Source organism: Idiotropiscis lumnitzeri, chromosome 6 (assembly GCF_059441095.1).
Source record: "Idiotropiscis lumnitzeri isolate Australia: NSW breed Sydney's pygmy pipehorse chromosome 6, RoL_Ilum_1.0, whole genome shotgun sequence".
Taxonomy (NCBI): Eukaryota; Metazoa; Chordata; class Actinopteri; order Syngnathiformes; family Syngnathidae; genus Idiotropiscis; species Idiotropiscis lumnitzeri.
Window position 1 is genome coordinate 2,788,031 of NC_142396.1, and position 17,881 is coordinate 2,805,911.

General features: G+C 48.7%; 2 protein-coding genes across 3 annotated transcripts; one reads left to right on the forward strand and one right to left on the reverse strand.

Annotated features, from left to right (window-relative positions):
- Positions 1-401: 401 nt before the first annotated feature.
- Positions 402-12,987, reverse strand: LOC148334521 (zinc finger protein 609-like). 2 transcript variants are annotated; one of them, XM_088298887.1, is made up of 8 exons: positions 12,912-12,987; positions 8,832-9,678; positions 7,846-8,062; positions 7,382-7,469; positions 5,273-7,310; positions 3,518-3,902; positions 1,590-1,949; positions 402-1,006 (listed from the first exon to the last, which is right to left on the reverse strand). In XM_088298887.1, exons 2-8 carry the CDS (start codon positions 9,552-9,554, stop codon positions 933-935), a joined length of 3,885 nt encoding a protein of 1,294 aa, XP_088155013.1. In that variant the 5' UTR covers positions 9,555-9,678; positions 12,912-12,987; the 3' UTR covers positions 402-932. The 2 variants fall into 2 exon arrangements, with proteins under 2 accessions (XP_088155013.1, XP_088155012.1); XM_088298886.1 differs by lacking the exon at positions 12,912-12,987 and adding an exon at positions 12,311-12,730.
- Positions 12,988-13,348: 361 nt separating this feature from the next.
- Positions 13,349-17,181, forward strand: LOC148334522 (uncharacterized protein CFAP97D2). The gene is made up of 5 exons (XM_088299461.1): positions 13,349-13,573; positions 13,778-13,858; positions 14,573-14,706; positions 15,185-15,371; positions 16,999-17,181. The coding sequence occupies exons 1-5, from the start codon at positions 13,466-13,468 to the stop codon at positions 17,020-17,022; spliced, it is 534 nt and encodes a 177-aa protein (XP_088155587.1). The 5' UTR covers positions 13,349-13,465; the 3' UTR covers positions 17,023-17,181.
- The last annotated feature ends 700 nt before the right edge of the window (positions 17,182-17,881 follow it).

The window sequence follows — 17,881 nt, forward strand, 5'->3', positions numbered from 1 at the left end:
CCGGCCAATGTCTTTTGTTACAACAAAAGTCAGTCAGCATTTGCATGAAACAATTTGTGTTTGCGCTCAAGTTGTTTTGTGTGTGCAAAGAAAGAGCGCATTCTGTGCCGCCAAGGTCTGGCCTGGGACAAAGTGGCGACTCTCACCGGAGCGAGCCAACATCCTTCACAGCAAAAAGCGACAGACAACCATTGACTGGCGACCGGTCCGGGTGGGGGAGGAGGGGAGGTGGCGCGGGGTGGGCCGTACCCGGGATTGCCCGCAGTTGACCTGCCATCCCAATGAGGACAAACGCTTGACAAAAGGAGGAAAGGATGGACGTGGAGGAAATTAGAAACTAAAGCGAAAATTCCTGAGTACTATGAATCAGGTCAAGGAAGCAAACAATAGATGCCAAACAGTTAAGAGGCAGGCAACAGCTTTTATTGAGCGCTCGCTGGTGACATCACAGTGACGTCATTGAGGAGGTGATGCCTGGGTGTGGTTGGTCCAGCTACATGTTTTTAATATGATCAAGAGTAGAAAAACAACAGCGACAAACAAAGAAAGGAGTATGAAACAAAACAGCATCCAACCTCTTAAAAATTATTCCTCTGTACACTATTTACACGCACACTACAGCTACACACTGAAGGGGAGGAAGCCTGCCGCCACTGCAGTTGCCGTTCTGTGTGAAAGCTGTACTTTTGATGGTCGCACACGGGGCCTCTTCTTTTTTTTTTTGTTTTGTTTTCGGGACAAGCGGCGAGGGAGGGGCAGAGGAGCAGCAGGAGGAGGATGAGGATGCTCCATCCTCTGAGCGTCACGCTGTCCGGGGGTGTGGGCGGGGCTAGCAGCCGCCCGCCCACCGCCCTCCCTCATTGTGGCAACTGCATCGGTGCGCGATCCAGTCACGTGATCCCAGGCGGGGCCCGGAGGCCGCGAGCCCTTTTTCACCTCCGTGGGGGCGGATACATGGACGGTGCCGACGCCTGCTGGCTGGCCATCATGGCCGACGACGACAGACCTGCCGCGCACACGCACAAACCCAGCGTCACAATCTTGCTCGCCAAGTCGACACGTCGACTGGACACGCTTGGCATGGGCAATGGGGAAACAATTGAGGGAAGCAAGGAAAGAAATAAAGGATGGAAGGGAGGGAGAGAAGACAGGCAAATGAAGGAATGAACAAAAACAAGGAAAATGGAAGAAAAGAAGGACGCAAATGAGGCAGGAAGAATGGAAAGAAACAGGGAAGTTAAGAAAAAAACAAGGAGGAAGGGAAAAGAGGAGGACGAAAGCGCAAGTGTGGAGAGAATGAAAAGGAATAGGCGAAGGAATTAACGGAAGGTTGAAAGGTTAAAAAAAGGTTGAAAAAAGAAAGAAAAAAGGAAATAAGGTAAAGAAGGAACGGTGGAAGTAGGAAGGGGAAAAAAAGGAGGAAAGGAGATGAGCAGGGTGAATGCTAGCAAAAAAGGAAATCAAGAAGGAAAAAGGAAAGAAAGAGCAATGGACGGGAAAAAGAAAAGTAGGAAAAGGAAACCAAGGAAGGAAAGAAGGTGAATGAAAGGAAAAGGCGGGAAGGAATGAAGGAGGAGGTGTCGTGTCACCTGAGGCGTAGGCGAGGTCGTACTGTCCGGCCAGGAGCGGATAGGCCAAGTGGTGATGATGGTGGTGATGCGAAGGTGGCGGCGGCGGCAGCGGCGCCGCGCGCTGGGCGGGCGACGAGCGCGGCCGCTCACCGTCTCGCTCGCGCTCGTGCGAGGCCGTCTTGTCGGGGAGGGCAGAGGGTGACTTGCTCTTGTAGTGGCTGGCGTGCTGCTGCAGGAGCTCCAGCGCTTTGGCCTCGCCGCCCGCAGCTGCCGCCTTGACCGTGGGGCTGGAACGCGACGCCTTCTCGTTAGCCTCCTCGGCTGACGCCGCCTTGCCGGCGTATGGCGAGAAGGAGTAACCGGCGGTGAGGTAGGAGCCTGAGGAAGCGCGCACGCAAACACACACAGACACGCATGAGCGCTTGGTTACGTGGCCTCTCGTGGGGCTTGTCTTATTTCTTTCTTGGGCTCTTTTAGGTGGCATTTAACCCGTTTGACTTTTCGTTGTCAGTCTTCCTTGCTTGCCTATTTGTTGTTTCTCATCTTATATTTGTTGTTTATCACATTTTTGTTATTTCTTTTGTCATCTCAGTCCCGCCCCATCATTGAGACGTTTTGTTGTTTTTCCTTGTTGTTGTTGGCTCCTCAATGCTTTCATCATGCGGCCTTGGCTACGCCGCCATGTCAGGCCACTACCCACCTCCACCTAGTCTAAAGTTCTAAATCACGTCCACTGAAAATGGCACAAAATTGCTTAAAAAAAAAAAAAAAAAAAAATGTTTTCATTTCAGATCAAAATACGGCTATCAGCAAAATTGAGACAAAAAACAGGCTGTTGAGATGAGACAAGAAAAAAAAAAAAAGTTTCGAAATATCACTCACCATTAACTGAGCCTAGTCCAACGCATTTAATACCCGAACGACAAAACATAGGACGTCACCACTTGCAGAATGAGACGCAAAGTGCATGTTTTTGATCACTAGTAATTTTGCTCATTTTCAACATGTCGAGCAGGCATCATTTATTTATTTATTTTTTTAATATCCCCAACTAAACGCGCTAGGTTGGATTTTGATGATGAGGTACGAGCCACAAACGCAAATTATCACCACTAAAAGTGAACGTATTCATATCTGTTGCGGGTCTTTTTTTATTCTGGCTTTGTTTTTTTGTCACGTCTTTTTTTTTTTTTTAATTGTGTCTTTCCTGTGTTTTATTCAGAAAGTATCAGTCGCTACCTTGCAAAATAATGACGGGTAACACTTTACAATAAGGCATTTACAAACTATCTACAAATGATTGTTCATGTCAAAAACATTCTTTATAAATGCTGACTTCATATTTACAAATGTTTAGCTAATGCTTATTTACCGTGCACTTGTCATAAAGTGTTTACCGTTATTTTTATGGCATAATTTTCTTTGTTGTGTTTTGACTGTCTTGGTGCTCGTTTTACCACGTCGTCGCCGCCATTTGGATTTCATGTGCGTCCTCGTCATGATTTCGCCCTTGTATGGTTCCTTTGCAGTGCCACTGGCAACGCTTACGTGGACAAATGTATTCAGTTTCCGATCGGACTAAAAATGCTTGATGTACACATCCTCTTGTGAACATTCTGAGCCGATCAAGCCCATTCCGACCGGCAGATTTTTGCTCATTAAAACAGAACAGACCCAAGAGAGGGAGAAAAACAAAATAATTGAGATTTATTTAGCTTTTTTTTTTTTTTTTTAACTATAGAGCGACCCTACCGGTGAAAGAAAAATCCACAGAAATGCCGCACCTGTGTATGGGTCAAAATCGAGGAAAAAAAGTGGCGGCTTACAGTCCGGCAAATACGGTATGTCTCGTTTTTTTTTTTTATATAGCGTTTTGTGGTGGTGTATTTTCAAGTGGCAATGGCGTGCGGTCACACGGCAGTTGTCACGACGACAGGTGTTCTTACCGGGGTAATTTGGCATCATGACAGAGGGCACGCCCCTGTACCCGGGGTGTCCGGGATGCCCGGGCTCGTAGGCCTGCCCGTAGGCGTAGGGTCCGTGCATGTAGGGCATGTAGCCCTGGTGCTGCGCCAGGGGGGCCGCAAACTGCAAGTGGGGAGGCCGCGCCTCCTTGGCAGCAGGCCGCTGCTGCTGCTGCTGCTGCTGCTGCTCCTCCGGGGGCCCCGGCGCACGGCTGTCTTCCGCCTCCTTGGTCTCGTCTTTGTGCGACACCTCCTTCGGCCGCGGACGCTCCTCCTTCAACTTCCTGTCGCGCTCGTCCTCCTGCGCCTTGGGGGCATCCGAAAACTTGTTGGGGTACACGCATGGCCACAGGCGGGCGTCAGGCTCCTGCCAAAAGGGGGAAGCGTTTAGGAGGGTCTGACTCCTCAATTGCACCGCATTGTTATTACAACTCTTCAATTGATTATTTTCCAATGTTTGGCAATCATTTCTCTTTATTAAACACAATCTATTTTTTTCCACAAAGAAAATAGAATCGGGAATGTTTGGACAGAAGTGTAGAACTGCTTCATGTCCCACGAAAGGTTTTTGTTGGCCAGCAAAATCAGTCGTTCTACACCGATGAGAAACACTATATGAATGAGGGCTGCTATACTGTCTGTGTACGTGTAGTTGCTGAACCATTTGTGGTCAATCCATTGCTTAAAACAGGGGTGGGCAAATTTTTGGATTCGTGGGCCACAACGGGTTCTAAAATTTGACAGAAGGGGCGGACCAGCAGCACATGGATGGAGTGTTTTGGTAACCTCACCTCATCGGAGAAAAAAAACATTTTATTTTAAATGAAAATGAACAAATGCTTAGAGTGCGCCTCCTAGCGGGGAAACTAGGAATTACAGGGAAAATAAAACATGAACAAGGTTAATTTATTTGAATTTTTTTCAAGTTCTGTGAGCCTGATTAAAACGTTTAACGGGCCCATAGTTTGCTTATGGCTGCCTTAAATGCTTATAGCACAGCAACAACGCAGCAGTGCAAATTACCATTGCCATTAAGCTATCTGTAACTAACCATATTAATATTTTGTGGACAGCAGCAGTGATTTTGTTTATTGTATTTTATTTTCATTTGAAATTTGCATCGAAAGGTTATACTTCCGGTTTAAGCTATGCGCTTTTATTTTGAATGTGAACTTCCTGTTTAGTATTGTTCACACTTAAGGTAAATTGACGAAGAGTACGGCAAAAAGTTTCATATTAAGCCTCAGAAAACGGACGTTTATTTTTCTAGCACCCCCTCCGAAGAGGCAAAAGGTGTGTAAACGATGGATATAAGTATTTTGTGTTTGTAAATATTACGTGTTGAATGTGAAATATGTCAGCTAATTGTAAGCATATGTTTTGAACTGTGTTTCAGCTCTTACGGTGATTCGGTTTTAAGGTTACACGGTTATGGATACATCTTGCTAAAAAATAAACCACAAAATCATCAGTAAAGTCTCATCCTTGATTCAGAGGGCATGCTACACTATCAGAGGCTTTCTTCAGGCAGTTTAAAATACACTAAGCGCACATCTCTTTGTTTGAGGTTTAGTTTGCGAGTAAACTTTTTGGAAGAGCAAACTGCTGCTTGTTTTCACGTGAATTGAGTTGGCGGCAGGCTCATCTAAAATGCTCGCAAGTGGAGTCAGTCGTGCCACACGGTGCCATCCATTTCCGAAATTTAACTGTCAACGTAGCAAGCACGGCCGGTCATACCTGTCTGTACCACATGGCGGCGGCCTCGTCCTTGCCGTGGTGACCCGTCTCGCTCAGCTTCATCTTTAGCCCTTCGGGCGGGGGGGCGGCGACGGCGACGACCTTGGGGTCCTCGCCCTTCACCATGATGACAGACTTGGCCTGCTCGGGCCCCGTCACCTCCTTGGGCTTATTTTTGGGCAGCTCGCCGTGGGCAGGTGCTGGCGTCAGGGTGGGCGGCCCAGGCGTGGCTTTTCCCTCTGCCTTCTTGTCGGCCAGACGCTGCCGCTCCTCGCACTGCTGCCGGTAGGCGGGGCTGGAGGCCAGCAGGTGGGCGTGGTAGGCCTGGTCGGGCGAGTACGAGTAGGGCTGGCCATAGTACTGGTTGTAGTAGAGGGGCGGGGGGGCGTACACGTTGGCGCGCTGCTGGATGACCGACGGCTGTGGGGGTCCGGTCTCCGCCTTCCTGTCCTCCTGAGGTTCCGCTTTCACCTTGACCTCCTCGGCCGCCTCGGGTTCCTCCTCCTTCTTGGGTCCTGTCGGGGCGTTGGAAGCGGGGCTGGCATTGGCGTAAGCGGTGGGGTAGTAGGCGTCATACGTGGGGTAGTAGGGGGCTTCCTTGGCAGGCGCCACTTGAGGGGGGAACAGCGACTTCTTAGGGTCGGGTTCTGTTTTCACCTTGACACACTCTGCCTTACCTTCGCCATCCTCACCCTCATCGGAGATGTCTGAGTAGGCGGGGCTCCCGGTTTGGAGCGACATGCCATCTGCGCCGTTTTGCCCCAGGGTCCCTTCTGCCCTCCCCCCGCCGCTGCCGCCCAGGGAGGGACTGGGCGCGTTGTCCGAGAAGCTGTAGACTTTGTCGGCCGCCGCCTTGATGCTCGCCAAACGGCTCTGCTGCGCTTCCGAGGAGCCGTTGAGCAGGGCGTCGCTGGCCTCCGCGTACCCCTCCTCCGACCTCGCCACCTTCGGGCTGTCGCCTTCCCGCCTCTTCTTGTCTTTCTTCTTCTTGTCTTTGGCGACGGGGCTGGAGGCGGGGTCCACCAGCAAGGGGGTTTTTGATTGGCCGTTCTTTGGGGGAGCTTGTACCACCGAGCCCGGCGAGGGGGAGGCAGCCCGCGAGTTGTAAGAGATGGGCATGGAGGGGCCGGCAGGGGGCATCGGGCGAACGGGCTTCACGCCCTTCGGTATCATTTTGTCCGTTTTTCCGCCGGTCGCCACTTTCTTGGCCTTCCTGTCGTCCACGCCATCGTTACTAGCCTCATCCGTGAAACACTCAGCGTCCGTGCCATCGTGCTCGCCCTCGCCCGTTTTCTTCTTACCCAGCTTGGGCGGCTGCTTTCCCGGTGACGGCGAGGGGGCGTCGAAGCCCCGCCCTTTTGGAGTGGCAGAGCGTGCCGGGGAGATGGCAGCACCGTTGCAGGAGGCGGCGTCGGGGTTGAGGCCGGACTCGTCGCCATATTCGATGTCGCCGTCGTGCTCGTGGGGACGCGGCGGGTGGTACTTGTCCACATCGTGGTGGAGGTGGGCGGGCGACGGGTGGTACTTGTCGGCGTCGTGGTCATGGTGGGCGCGCGCTTGGTGGTACTTGAGACCGTTGACGTGCTTGTATTTCTTGTTGCAGTTGGGGTGGGGGCAGTCAATGAGTACAGGCGAGGGGCACGTGCGGTCTGACGGGGCGGGCGGTTCCGACTTTCCCGCGTGGATCGAGTGGGCAGCACCGGTGGAGTTGCTCCGCATACGCTTGGACGCTTTGGTGTCCTCTGAGCTGGAGGTGGGCTCCATGTCCGAGGCGGGTTTGCTCTTCCTCTTGGCGGACGACGGGCTGGCCTTGACATCTTCCACGCCGCCCCCGCCCACTGCACCTGCGGCGCAGGTCTGGCTACTGCGCCGCCCTTTGCCGTTGGCACCGGCCGCCCCGCCGCGGGTCTTGCCGCTTCCTTTGTTGTCCGACGATGTGCTGTTGTCGTTGGTGGGCACGCCGCCGGCCAGGCGCATCCGCTTGCCCCGGCCACGCCCGCCTCGCATCTCCACGTCGCTGGTGGGAGAATCGCAGAACCTGAAAGACAGCCGCAATGTGCTCAGCACGGGCCGGGCGCTGCTTTTTTTGCGCCGTCAGCCTAAACCAACCTGGGGGGAGCCCAGTCATGTCGGGTGCAGTCCAGCAGGGTCCCCACGTAGGTCTTGTTCCTCCACGTTACGTTCACCACCAACATGCCTTCGCCGATCAAACACACAACCGTATTAGACTGTGTGCGAGGGCAAAAATAAATGCTGAATGAACAATGCAACGCATGTAGAAGTATTTGTCATGATTTCTATAAACTTTAGGAATATGTGGAAGTTGGGACGATTTGAATCGGTCGAGAAATGTGAAAGGAGTTAAGCGTGAACATTTTAAAAAAAAAATAATGAATGAGCCCAGGTAAAATTAATGCACTTTTTGGCGTCCATGGCAGTGAATGAGTTATTGATTTAATCAAATCAAGTGATCGGCTAGCCGGCAATGAGCAAATGAGTGATTGCGACCCCTGAAGTAATAATTTGATCTTCCGCGACGCTCGAATGCTTAGGACAGTGCGTTTTTCACCGACCGTCTTCGGTCTCCTGCCACACGATGCCCTCCAAGTTGACACTGGTTCCGGGCTCGCAGGGTCCCAGGCACTCGGGCTCAGTGGCCAGCGCCGCGTCGGCCGTGTTGACCGCCAGCGAGCGCGTGCGCACCATGATCTGCTCGCACGGCGACGAGATGTCGTTGTTGGCCAACAGGTGCAAGGGGGGCGGAGCCGGAGTGGAACTGGGGGACTCCATCTGGAAGGAGGGGGACACACACAACGGTGAGGGGCCACATATTTGGAGGTGAGGATCCATGACGCACACATGGAAGTCAAGTCAAGAGAAAAACATGTCAGCTTTATAAAAAATGTCAAGGTTCATGGTTGTACTCGCCACGTTTGCTCGTCTCAAACTGTAGAACTAGCATTAGCGGTAGCCACAGTTTTGCTCAAGTCGGTCACGGCAAAACGTAGTCAAAAAAGCCAATGATGTTATTTGGCCATGAAAAGCCCACCCTGTCTCTTGTTTTTGTGATTTTAAAGTTTGAGGTTTCACACAAACGGTAAATATTCATCAAAATCTTCCTTCAAATGGACATTTCTTTTCACAAAAACCTCATTTTCTCTGCTTTTTGCTAAGACACCTTTGTGCGTGTGTGAGGTTATTTTTTTTTTTGTGGTGGTGCAATCACCCCATGTTTGACTGGCGATGTTCAAGGCTGCCGTCTTTCTATTTCCACGCTGCTTCATTGCAGGCTTCATTTTGACGAGTAAGACTACTGAGAACAGAATTTGCGAGCCAGCCGCTGTTATGAAAACTGTTGAAATTGTTTCCGCCCAAACGGATAGTGCCTTTGCCAATTTTCTCCTCTCGGTTGGCAGCCATGTTGTTAGTGGAAATCGTTCACATCAGTTGGGGATGCGGCTACAACTACAGTGACTGAAGAAAAAAAAACAACTCTGTCGATTTATTTTTAAATCAACAGAGCCGCAAACAAATTTCGTCGCGGTGTCCACAATCTCACCTTGTCCCCACACAGAATCTTCTTAAGGTTGCGACATTCACCGCTGTCCATCTCTTCGTCGTCCTCCTCCTCCTCCTCGGTGGTCATGGCGACAGGCTGGCCCATTCCGGCAGAATCCAGAGCCACGTGACCCAGGAGCTCGGCAGAGGCTGGGACCTCAGAATCCTGCAGCGCCTCAAAGGGGCCACTGCGAGGTAGGGGGGCTCCGAGGGGCTCCTTGTCCACCTCCATTTTGTCCTTCTTAGTCTTTGCCGACACACCGTCCTTGTCCTTCTTGACGGCCGGCAAGACTCGCGAGGCTTTGCCGGGCTTGTCGCCACCCTTACTCAGGGCCAAACTGAGGTTGTGGGCTGTCACGGGGTCGCCAGGGGCCCGACCCAGAAGTTCCTTCTTGACGGCATCTGACGGTGGCGCGGCCATCTTGGTGCCGTCTTTGGAGTTCTTAGTGCGCTTGGATTTGGATTTGCTGTCTTTTCCCTGGCCTCCACCCACAGGGCTGACAAATTTGATGTTGTCCGGCAGAGTGACCACCGCGCCGGGGGGGCCGGCCACGGGACCGCCCTCCTTGCTGCCGGACATCTCCAGTTTGTCCTTCTCTAGGTCGGCGTCTAGGTCAATGATCAGATTGCCCACACCGATGTCCCACTCATCGCCGCTGTCGTACGCATCCACCGCATTGGAGTCCACACCGTTCCCGCCTGCAGGGCCGCTGCTGAGGGACATCTTAGTAGGAGCGTCCCGGAGCGCCGCGGTGGGGCTGCAGGAGGGCCGCGCTCCTCCCAGCCAGCCGCAGGACACCTGCTCAGGGCTGGACCCGGCGCCGTCGCCCTGCTGCTCGCATGGCCTCCTGTGCAACACAACAACTTTTACTTCAACTACATTTTCTGTACTGATAACAAAGTCGATCCTGAAAGAAGTTGAATGGCAATTTTCTGCGATCTTTTATTGACCACTTCCAGAGATGGACATTTGTCCATCTGGGAGCTCTCGTCAGTATTTCAGCACACCTGACACGCAGCCAAATAAAGGAAAAAAATAAAACTGTTTTATATTCACCTTTCAGTCCGACAGAGCGCAATAACATGACCCATGTTGTTTTTAATTTCACCAATCACCACACTGCATGCGTCTGTTGTCTTTATTTCATTTTCTGTCTTTATTTGGCTGCGTGTGCTGGGAAATTGTTCTCGACGCCGATTGACTGTCACCGACGAGGGACGGACTGGGCCCACGTGAGTCAACCTGAAATACTGACGGGTGCTTAGTGACAGACTGACGATGCCCACCTAACTATTTCTTTAGAAAATACTTGAGTGCAACAATGAACTGATTAATCGATGATTTTATTAATCAACAACAATTCTGATAATCGAGTAATCGTTTAGAGACCTTGCTTAGCTTCAACTTGTCCAAATATCACATTACTTTTGTTTGTTTTTTTTTTCATTTTAAATCAGCGTCAAAAACAAAGGATGACGTAATCAAAAAAGCAGCAAAAGACCCTCATAAAAATGATGATATAAATGAGTACATGTTTTTATGTCACACTCCAACATTGTAACATAAGGCGGCTCTATTCGGAACCTGTAAAAACTAGAACAATTTTAAAATGGCATCTTTTTCATGGAAAAATTTGAGACAACCCGAATTCCAATCACATGACCACAGTTCAAGGTGACGTGGCGTGATGAGAAATAATCAAATTATCCAGCTATACTCCAATTTGAAGGCATTTTGATCATTTACTATCGGTAATGTCACAGGAAAAAAAAGTCCTGTTATCATTTTGACAAACTGTCTTTTTTAAAGGATATCTTGTCGAGTTGTTTGCTGAAATATACAACGTTTCATTGGCTTTTACCTGTGTCACTTTTCTATTCCAATTTTCTATTTCCTCCAAGTTGATCCGGGAGGTAGTCATTTCCTGAAAGTGTATTTTAACAAGTTAACTACACACGCGGCAGTGTCAATAAGAAACTAATTAGATTGTATTAGTCTATTACAAACATTTCTTTGGGCTCTTCCCTTCTCATACTTCTATTTGAATGGAAAATGGAATGGAATACATATAAATTGTTGCCCAAATAACATTTGCTAAGTCAATTGCTACATGCTCGGGTCCCAAATTGATCTTTGTTGACATTTTTCACTTTGTCATCCTCCAGTTTGTGCAATTTAATACATTACTATGCCATTTTGCGTTTTTCCGCACCTTCGTTTTGTCAATATCCTTGTTACAAATGTAGTGCCAGTTACCCCCCAACGGATCACGTTAATAAAGATTAAACAGAACAAACCAGAACTAATTAAATGTTATATGAAATATGACTCGCGAGGAAAGTTTGAGGTGAAGACGCACGTTTACGTCACGGCACTAGCGTCACATTAGCAAGGTTACAAACAATCGGAGGCTTTCGTTCGCACAACTACTTAAAACATAAAAACTTCAAATTGCGCTGAACCCCCCCCCCCCCATAACTACGTATATGCAAACAAGTGCCTTGAGAGTCAACTCGTTAACGCGGATGCCTACACTAGCTTACAAGCTACGTGGCTCGCAGTTAGCATGTTAGCCGAGAAAAGCCGTCGGCCTCGCTGTCACTTAAGCGCAAACGGACATGCCGAGAAAAGTTCACGGCTCCACCGAGTGAGCACGGTTACAATGGAAAAACGCACAAGGACTGCGACCGCTACGGCAAACGTCGAATACTGCACCGGGAGACAGCTCGATTCACGGACGCTTTCATCGAGGCCCGCGGTGGCCCGCTGCTACACGGCTAACAAGATCCATTATCGGACGCGTCAGTCTGTTTGACCAAAACATCCCAAGTGAAGCTTGCACTTGCAGGTGCTGCAATTCCCAGAATTACCCTCTTGTCGCGTCGATAAACGGCACTTGGTTGTTTGAAATCGGTGTCAAAGTTACACTCGGCTGTGAGCATGTGTCTGCACGCTTAATGGGAGATCATCTTAAGTCGTTGCTTGCGACGTGACACGCTGTCCTAACCTCCAAATAAAGCCATTGACCAAGCACAGCATTGAACTGGTATAACTGCACAGATGTTGAGCCTTAAACATACTCATTCGGACAAAGCAAAAAAAAAATGCACGCACTCCACTTGAGAGACAACCAAAGCAGCTCGAAAACAAGCTCGGGTGCTAATTTCGGACCAAGCAAGCGAAGTTGTCGTAACGAGATGAAACTACAGTCGCGTGGTTCGTCTGCAAGCACAAATTCGAAGTCAATAGGAAGTCGAACAAAAAAGTGGTCGCAACTAAAAGAGAAGGTGTCAAGTGCACGAATCGGGTCAGGCGAGGACGTGTCCGACGATGGAAGCAGGGCGCTTAGCTCCCCGGCGTCTGCAAACAAAGACGGCGGAAGCTAGCCCGCCTAGCTAGCCCGCCCAAGCGAGCGAGCGAGCATCGGCCCGGCCACCAGCCGTCCGTCCTGAAGACGGCGAGCGCCCACGACCACTTACCCCGCTCACAATTCCGACGTGGCCCGCTTCACGTGCACTCCATAAACCCCGCACAGGCCATGCGGCGAACGGGCGGAACAGTGACGAACGTGCTCCTGGCTGGCCTCAGTGGATTGTAGCCGTCACACGACCCCGCGGGCCCCCCGGCCTGCACGCCACCGACAAGCTGCACATCCCGTACTCAGTGAGCCGGACCGGCGCAACGGGGGACGGAGCCCGGCTGTCCCATGGGCGGCTTGGATGATCCCAATGGGTCCCAAAGTGCAAATATTCCCCTTGAAAATACGACGAGAACGCGAGAGAGAAAGCAGCACCGCGGCTCCGCTCAAGACTGGTACAAAGCGAGCAAAACCCGTCCTGGCGTGCCGGAATGGACTCAGCGAGCCATACAGATCCACATGACACCGGATCAGTCTCTCGCTGGAACGGATTGCAACCCGCGGTCGGACAATTAATTTTTCGACGGGGCCACATGAGAGTCTGCAGCGCTCGTTGGGGAAAATGATTACCACGACATACAAATGATTATTTTTTTTATTTCTTTTGGTAATTTGGTTTTAAGAGTGACCAGCATGTGACCAGAATAAAATATTTTTTTAACCTTTAATAAGGGCGGCGGCACGGTGGAGGTCTGGTTAGCACGATGGCCTCACAGTGAGAGACAGCATCGGGCGTGGTTTCAAACCCGCAGGCCACCGAGACCAACCCCTTCTTCAAATGCGAAATACACTACAATGGTACAGTGTTTGATTTTGGCTTTGCAAACTGTGCAATTTTTTGGGGAAGTAAATAAAACCGAGTTAACTGGTTAAAATGTTCAACTGTGTCATTTTATTTGATTAATCTCCAGGGTTAATGCTTTAACTTCGACAGTCCTAGTGTATGTGTGCTGCACGCAACCAAGCAGGCGTCCTAGGGATAAAGAAACGGCAACTCTGCCCTTGAGTGAGTGAAAAAGCAATTTGTCTTCACTTGTAGTGTCGTGTTGCGAGCAACAGGAGGCAGCATTGCAGCAGAAGTGGTGGATGGTGACGACCCCTTGGAGGATGGCCGCGACAGTCTCTGACGATGATGACGAGGAGGAAGAACAAGTAGGGTCGGGGTGAGGGTGTTCCATGGCAACCGAGCAACAAAGCGACACTTGCACGTGCTGAGATGCAGCAACAGCAGCAACACAAAGCCTACCGGCCACTCCGTCCCGCCGCGAACCGCTTGCTGCAGCACGCGTGGGACGCGCGAGACTACCAACGCCACCGCCACAGGGTCGGTGTTGCAGTGCACGCGCGTGTCCGTGTTGCACTTCACACTGGACGCGTGCTCGTGGGCTCGTGTCCGTGTGACGTTCGTTCGTGTTCTTTCTGTGTAAACTATACGCGTGTCCGTTACGTGTACGCGCGTCCGCATGCATGATTGTCGCTTGGACGCTTGTTGTGTACGCGTGGGCGAGTCACGTGATGTGTCCTGCAGATAAGCGAGGTCCTCCCGGTTGTGGACACCAAAGGCAGCGAGACGCCCACTCACATCCAATTGCAGCTGAAAAAACTTCAGGTGATGCCAAAAAGCATGAGAAACTACTGTTGGTCTTAAACGTGCAACTTTTCAAATTCAAAATATTTTTTTTACATCGAAACTTCCCTTTTCAACACAAGCTTCATTCTCTTCAAAATTCACTTTTTTTCCCTTAAAATTTGAAATCATAGTATTTTTTTCTTCAAACGTATTTTTTTTTGTTTGACTTCAAAATCCACACAGTTTGAATTCAAATTAATTATTCAAAAACACTGTCTTCACTTCAAAACCAAAGTTGTAATTCAAAAACTCGCTTTTTTTCTAACTTTAAATTGTTTTCTTGACTTTGTTCCACCTCCTTTTCCCACCACAAAAAAACGCCTTCTTCACTCCAAAGCGTCTGTCTTATACAAACCAAAACAATAAAAACACATTTTGACTTTTAAACCTCCTTGTTTTCACCATAACCTCCTATAAACCCAAAGCACCTTTTGTTTGAACCTCAGGCCCCTCTTACTTACAAATGTCCATTTTTTTTTACATCAAAACTGCCTTTTTTTTTTACAACATAATATAACCTCCTTTTGATTTAAAAAGCTTCTTGCAAAAAAAAAAAAAAACTCCTGTACATGAAAACCTCCTTCCTTGTTTCCATTGGATTTCGTCTCTGATTGTTTTCCTTCATTTGGTGAGTTGGCGCAACGATAAATAAAATTAAGCTAACGATGCTAACGGCGACGTGGCGGCGCTCAGCTGCAGGACGAGCGGCGGTCGGCTGTGGAGCGTGACAACCTGCTGCTGGCGTCGGGCCTGGCGCGCATCCAAGCTTCTCCGGCCCGAGTTGACCATCAGAACCGCGACCGACACCGACAGCAGCAGCTCGCCAGGTGTGGCGGCACTTTACGCAATATTTGGCCTGTGTTGTGACTTCAAAACCTTTTCACTAGAATATCTCCTTTTTACTGGAGAAAATTCTTCTCCGAAAACGTCAGTTTTAAAATTCAAAATCTTCATTTTTACTTAAAAATATCCTTTTAGTAAGTCCTTCTCTAATTTCACAATTTCAGAAATAATTTTTTAAATCAAAACCTTCGTTTTGTCTTATCCCCCTCAGCCCTCTAATTTCAAAATCCTAATTTTCTCTAACCTGTCTTCACATCCTTTTGTGTAATTTTGTTCTTCACTTTGAAATCTCATTTTTGACTTCAAAAAGCCTTCTTTACATCAACTTCAACCTTTCAATTCATCCTTTGGCATGTTTTAAGTCAAAATGGCCTTTCACCTCAAAATCTGCCTTTTTTTTCAAACTCGCAAACCACCCTTTTGACTTCAACGTGATGCTAGCATGTTAGCTTGTTTTCGCAGTGCGACCGCTGCCAAGCGGCGGGCCGAGCTGGCCGAAGTGAGCCGCCAGAACCAGAAGATCCACCAGAGGATCACGAGCCGGCGTTCCGAGTATCGCCGCCCGCTGTGGTTGGCCGACTGGCAGAAGGCGGATCAACTGCGCCGCGACGTCTCCCTCTACCCGCGGCTTCCTGACGCACGCAAACAGGTGTCGGGTTCCATCCATCTTCTTATGCCAAGATGTGAAACTCAATCCTCTTTTGGGGGCTTGCCACCTGCCCGAAAACTCATTCATGTTTGTGTGTGACTTTACTGGTCAAAATGTAGCTCGGGGTCCCAACGTTTACTGAGTAACGCTGCCTGGGCACTTGGTCAACCTTTTATTTTTATTTCAACTTATTTTTCCTTCTAAACAGAAACCATTTGCTCTCACAGTACAACTTCTTTCTTCAAAAATAAAACGGGATCGTTGAACCGTGATATAATTAAAACCCAGTTTCGGACGGTCAAGGATGGCCCATGGCACATATTCAAGGAAAAATAATCATATTCTTCTCATTGATGTCATGTTAGAATCTAGTGTTGAAGTTTTAGGTGAGAGTTTTTATCCAATCAGAATTCTGTTAGCTCGTGTTGCCGGGCAGATTTCACGATACCAGTAGCACGCACTATTCGTCCGAGGCCTTCCGATAAAATCGTGCGGGCGTCTCTTCTGTGTCTCAAGGGGGCTCTTTGGCCAGTTGTGATTGCCAATCAGATCGCGAGTTGATGACAGCAAGGCCTTCTCGCTGGCCTTACGCTGAAGGTGATGAACGCGTCTTGTGATTGGATACTCACTCATGGGGGGGGCAGCGAAATGCGGAATCAACACACCCGGAAGTCGAAACTGGCGACTGTTCAAAATCTCAAATATATTTTTGCTTTTTTTTTTTTAAATCATGATGGCAAAAGGAGGGAAAAGTGTGCATTTAATTGCAGATACACTTGCGAGGCCATTTCCGAGAGAAGCTAGAAATGATGGTGTTACGAGGGGGATTTATTCAAGTCGGACTAAGTACGACTTCGCTGAAGGCCTACGTATGAAATGTACGGCCCGCCACTGTTCAAACCCATTTTGAAAAAATTCTATATTTTGTCATGTATGAAGAAGAAGAAGAAAAAAAAGACTTTATTCTCCTAATCTAGCCTTCCACTGTCTGACTCAATTTAAAAAGTACAAAAATTTGAAAATGAAAATGATCCTTTTTTTTTTCTTTTCTTTTTTTTTAAATCCTTTTCATTCATGTTTCGTTCTGGACATGTTATGATTGCATATGCAGCAATGTGGACCCAGCAAAAAATGGCAGAGATCAATCCAAATATAAATTTGTTGACCCCACACTTGAGAAGACAAAAAAAAACCAAAAAAAAACCTGCACCTTCCAAAATACACGTCCGAATGCCGATAAACTAAGATGTGTGTGCGAAAAAAGAAGAGCTTGCCGCAGAAGACAGCACTAACAAAGGGAATGTGATGAAAAAAAATAAAAAATCAACTCAGCCGCCCGGGAACTCTTAATAATACAAGACTTTAACGAACCTAAAAACCTTGAAGAACAAGAGCCTGGAAGTATTTACGTGGACCAGAATGTAGCGAAGTCCGATGCGTCCTGGCAAACCAAATTCGGGTGACACCAGTTTCACACCAGTTTCACAGAAGGCCTCGGAATGATGCGAACACGTGACTCTTAAGACGCCAAACCGAAATGTTGGAAATGGAACAGGAAGTGAGTTGTTCTTTTCTGAAGCAGCCATTTTGTCTCCTCTCAACATGTGACATTTGATTTGGTTTGAAGGTGACCGAAAAGCACCGACAGTGAACACACCGATCAAGAGCTTCAAAGAGCAGCTGGAAAGTCTACTTGCAAGTGTTGTGAAGCTTCTTCTGTTGTGTGTGAAGATCCCGTTGATGGACGCTTACCAGTGAATTCAGACTTGGCGACAGGATTTGCCAGAATCAAAAGCCGTGGAACAGGACATGGGAGAAATAAATGGGCTTGTACGCGACGTCCCATTCATCATGGCGTGTCTTTTAATTTGCCTTTGTTGTTTGTAATTAGAATCAGTTTGATGACTTTATTCTGAAAGGCCTTTTGTTCATCTTGTAAAGCGGTGTTTGAAAACGTTTCCGTGCCTGCCGAGTGTGATAGGACAGGACGTATTTATCACGGTCTCATTGTTCTGTTATAAACATCGTCATCATCATCTAATCGTTATCGCCGCGATCGTCATCGTCATCAGCGTGGTTGTCGTCGTCATCATCGTTCTCGTCGTCATTGTTATCGTCATGCTCATCGTTTTCGTCATTGCCATCGTGATCGTCATGGTCAACATCGTCATTGACGTCATGGTCACGGTTATCATCATCATGTATTTCATTGTTGCAAAAGAAAGCGCTGTCTTTGCTTGAGGAGGACGAGACACGATTCTTCTTTCATTGATGATCGATGCGCAGTAAGAGTCAAGGCTTCCGCCATTGTGCCTGCGATAAATGAACCCGCCAAAAGAACTACAACTAAATCTTACAACTGCCTCATGATCAATTATATGTGGACGAAATAATATCTTGTTTGCAAGAACGGGATGGAAATAGTTTTTTCTCATCCGGTTTGACAATTTCAACCCCCCAAAAAGTTAGCCGTTGCCCTACGACTGCTCTTTTGTTTGTTCCTCTCCAAA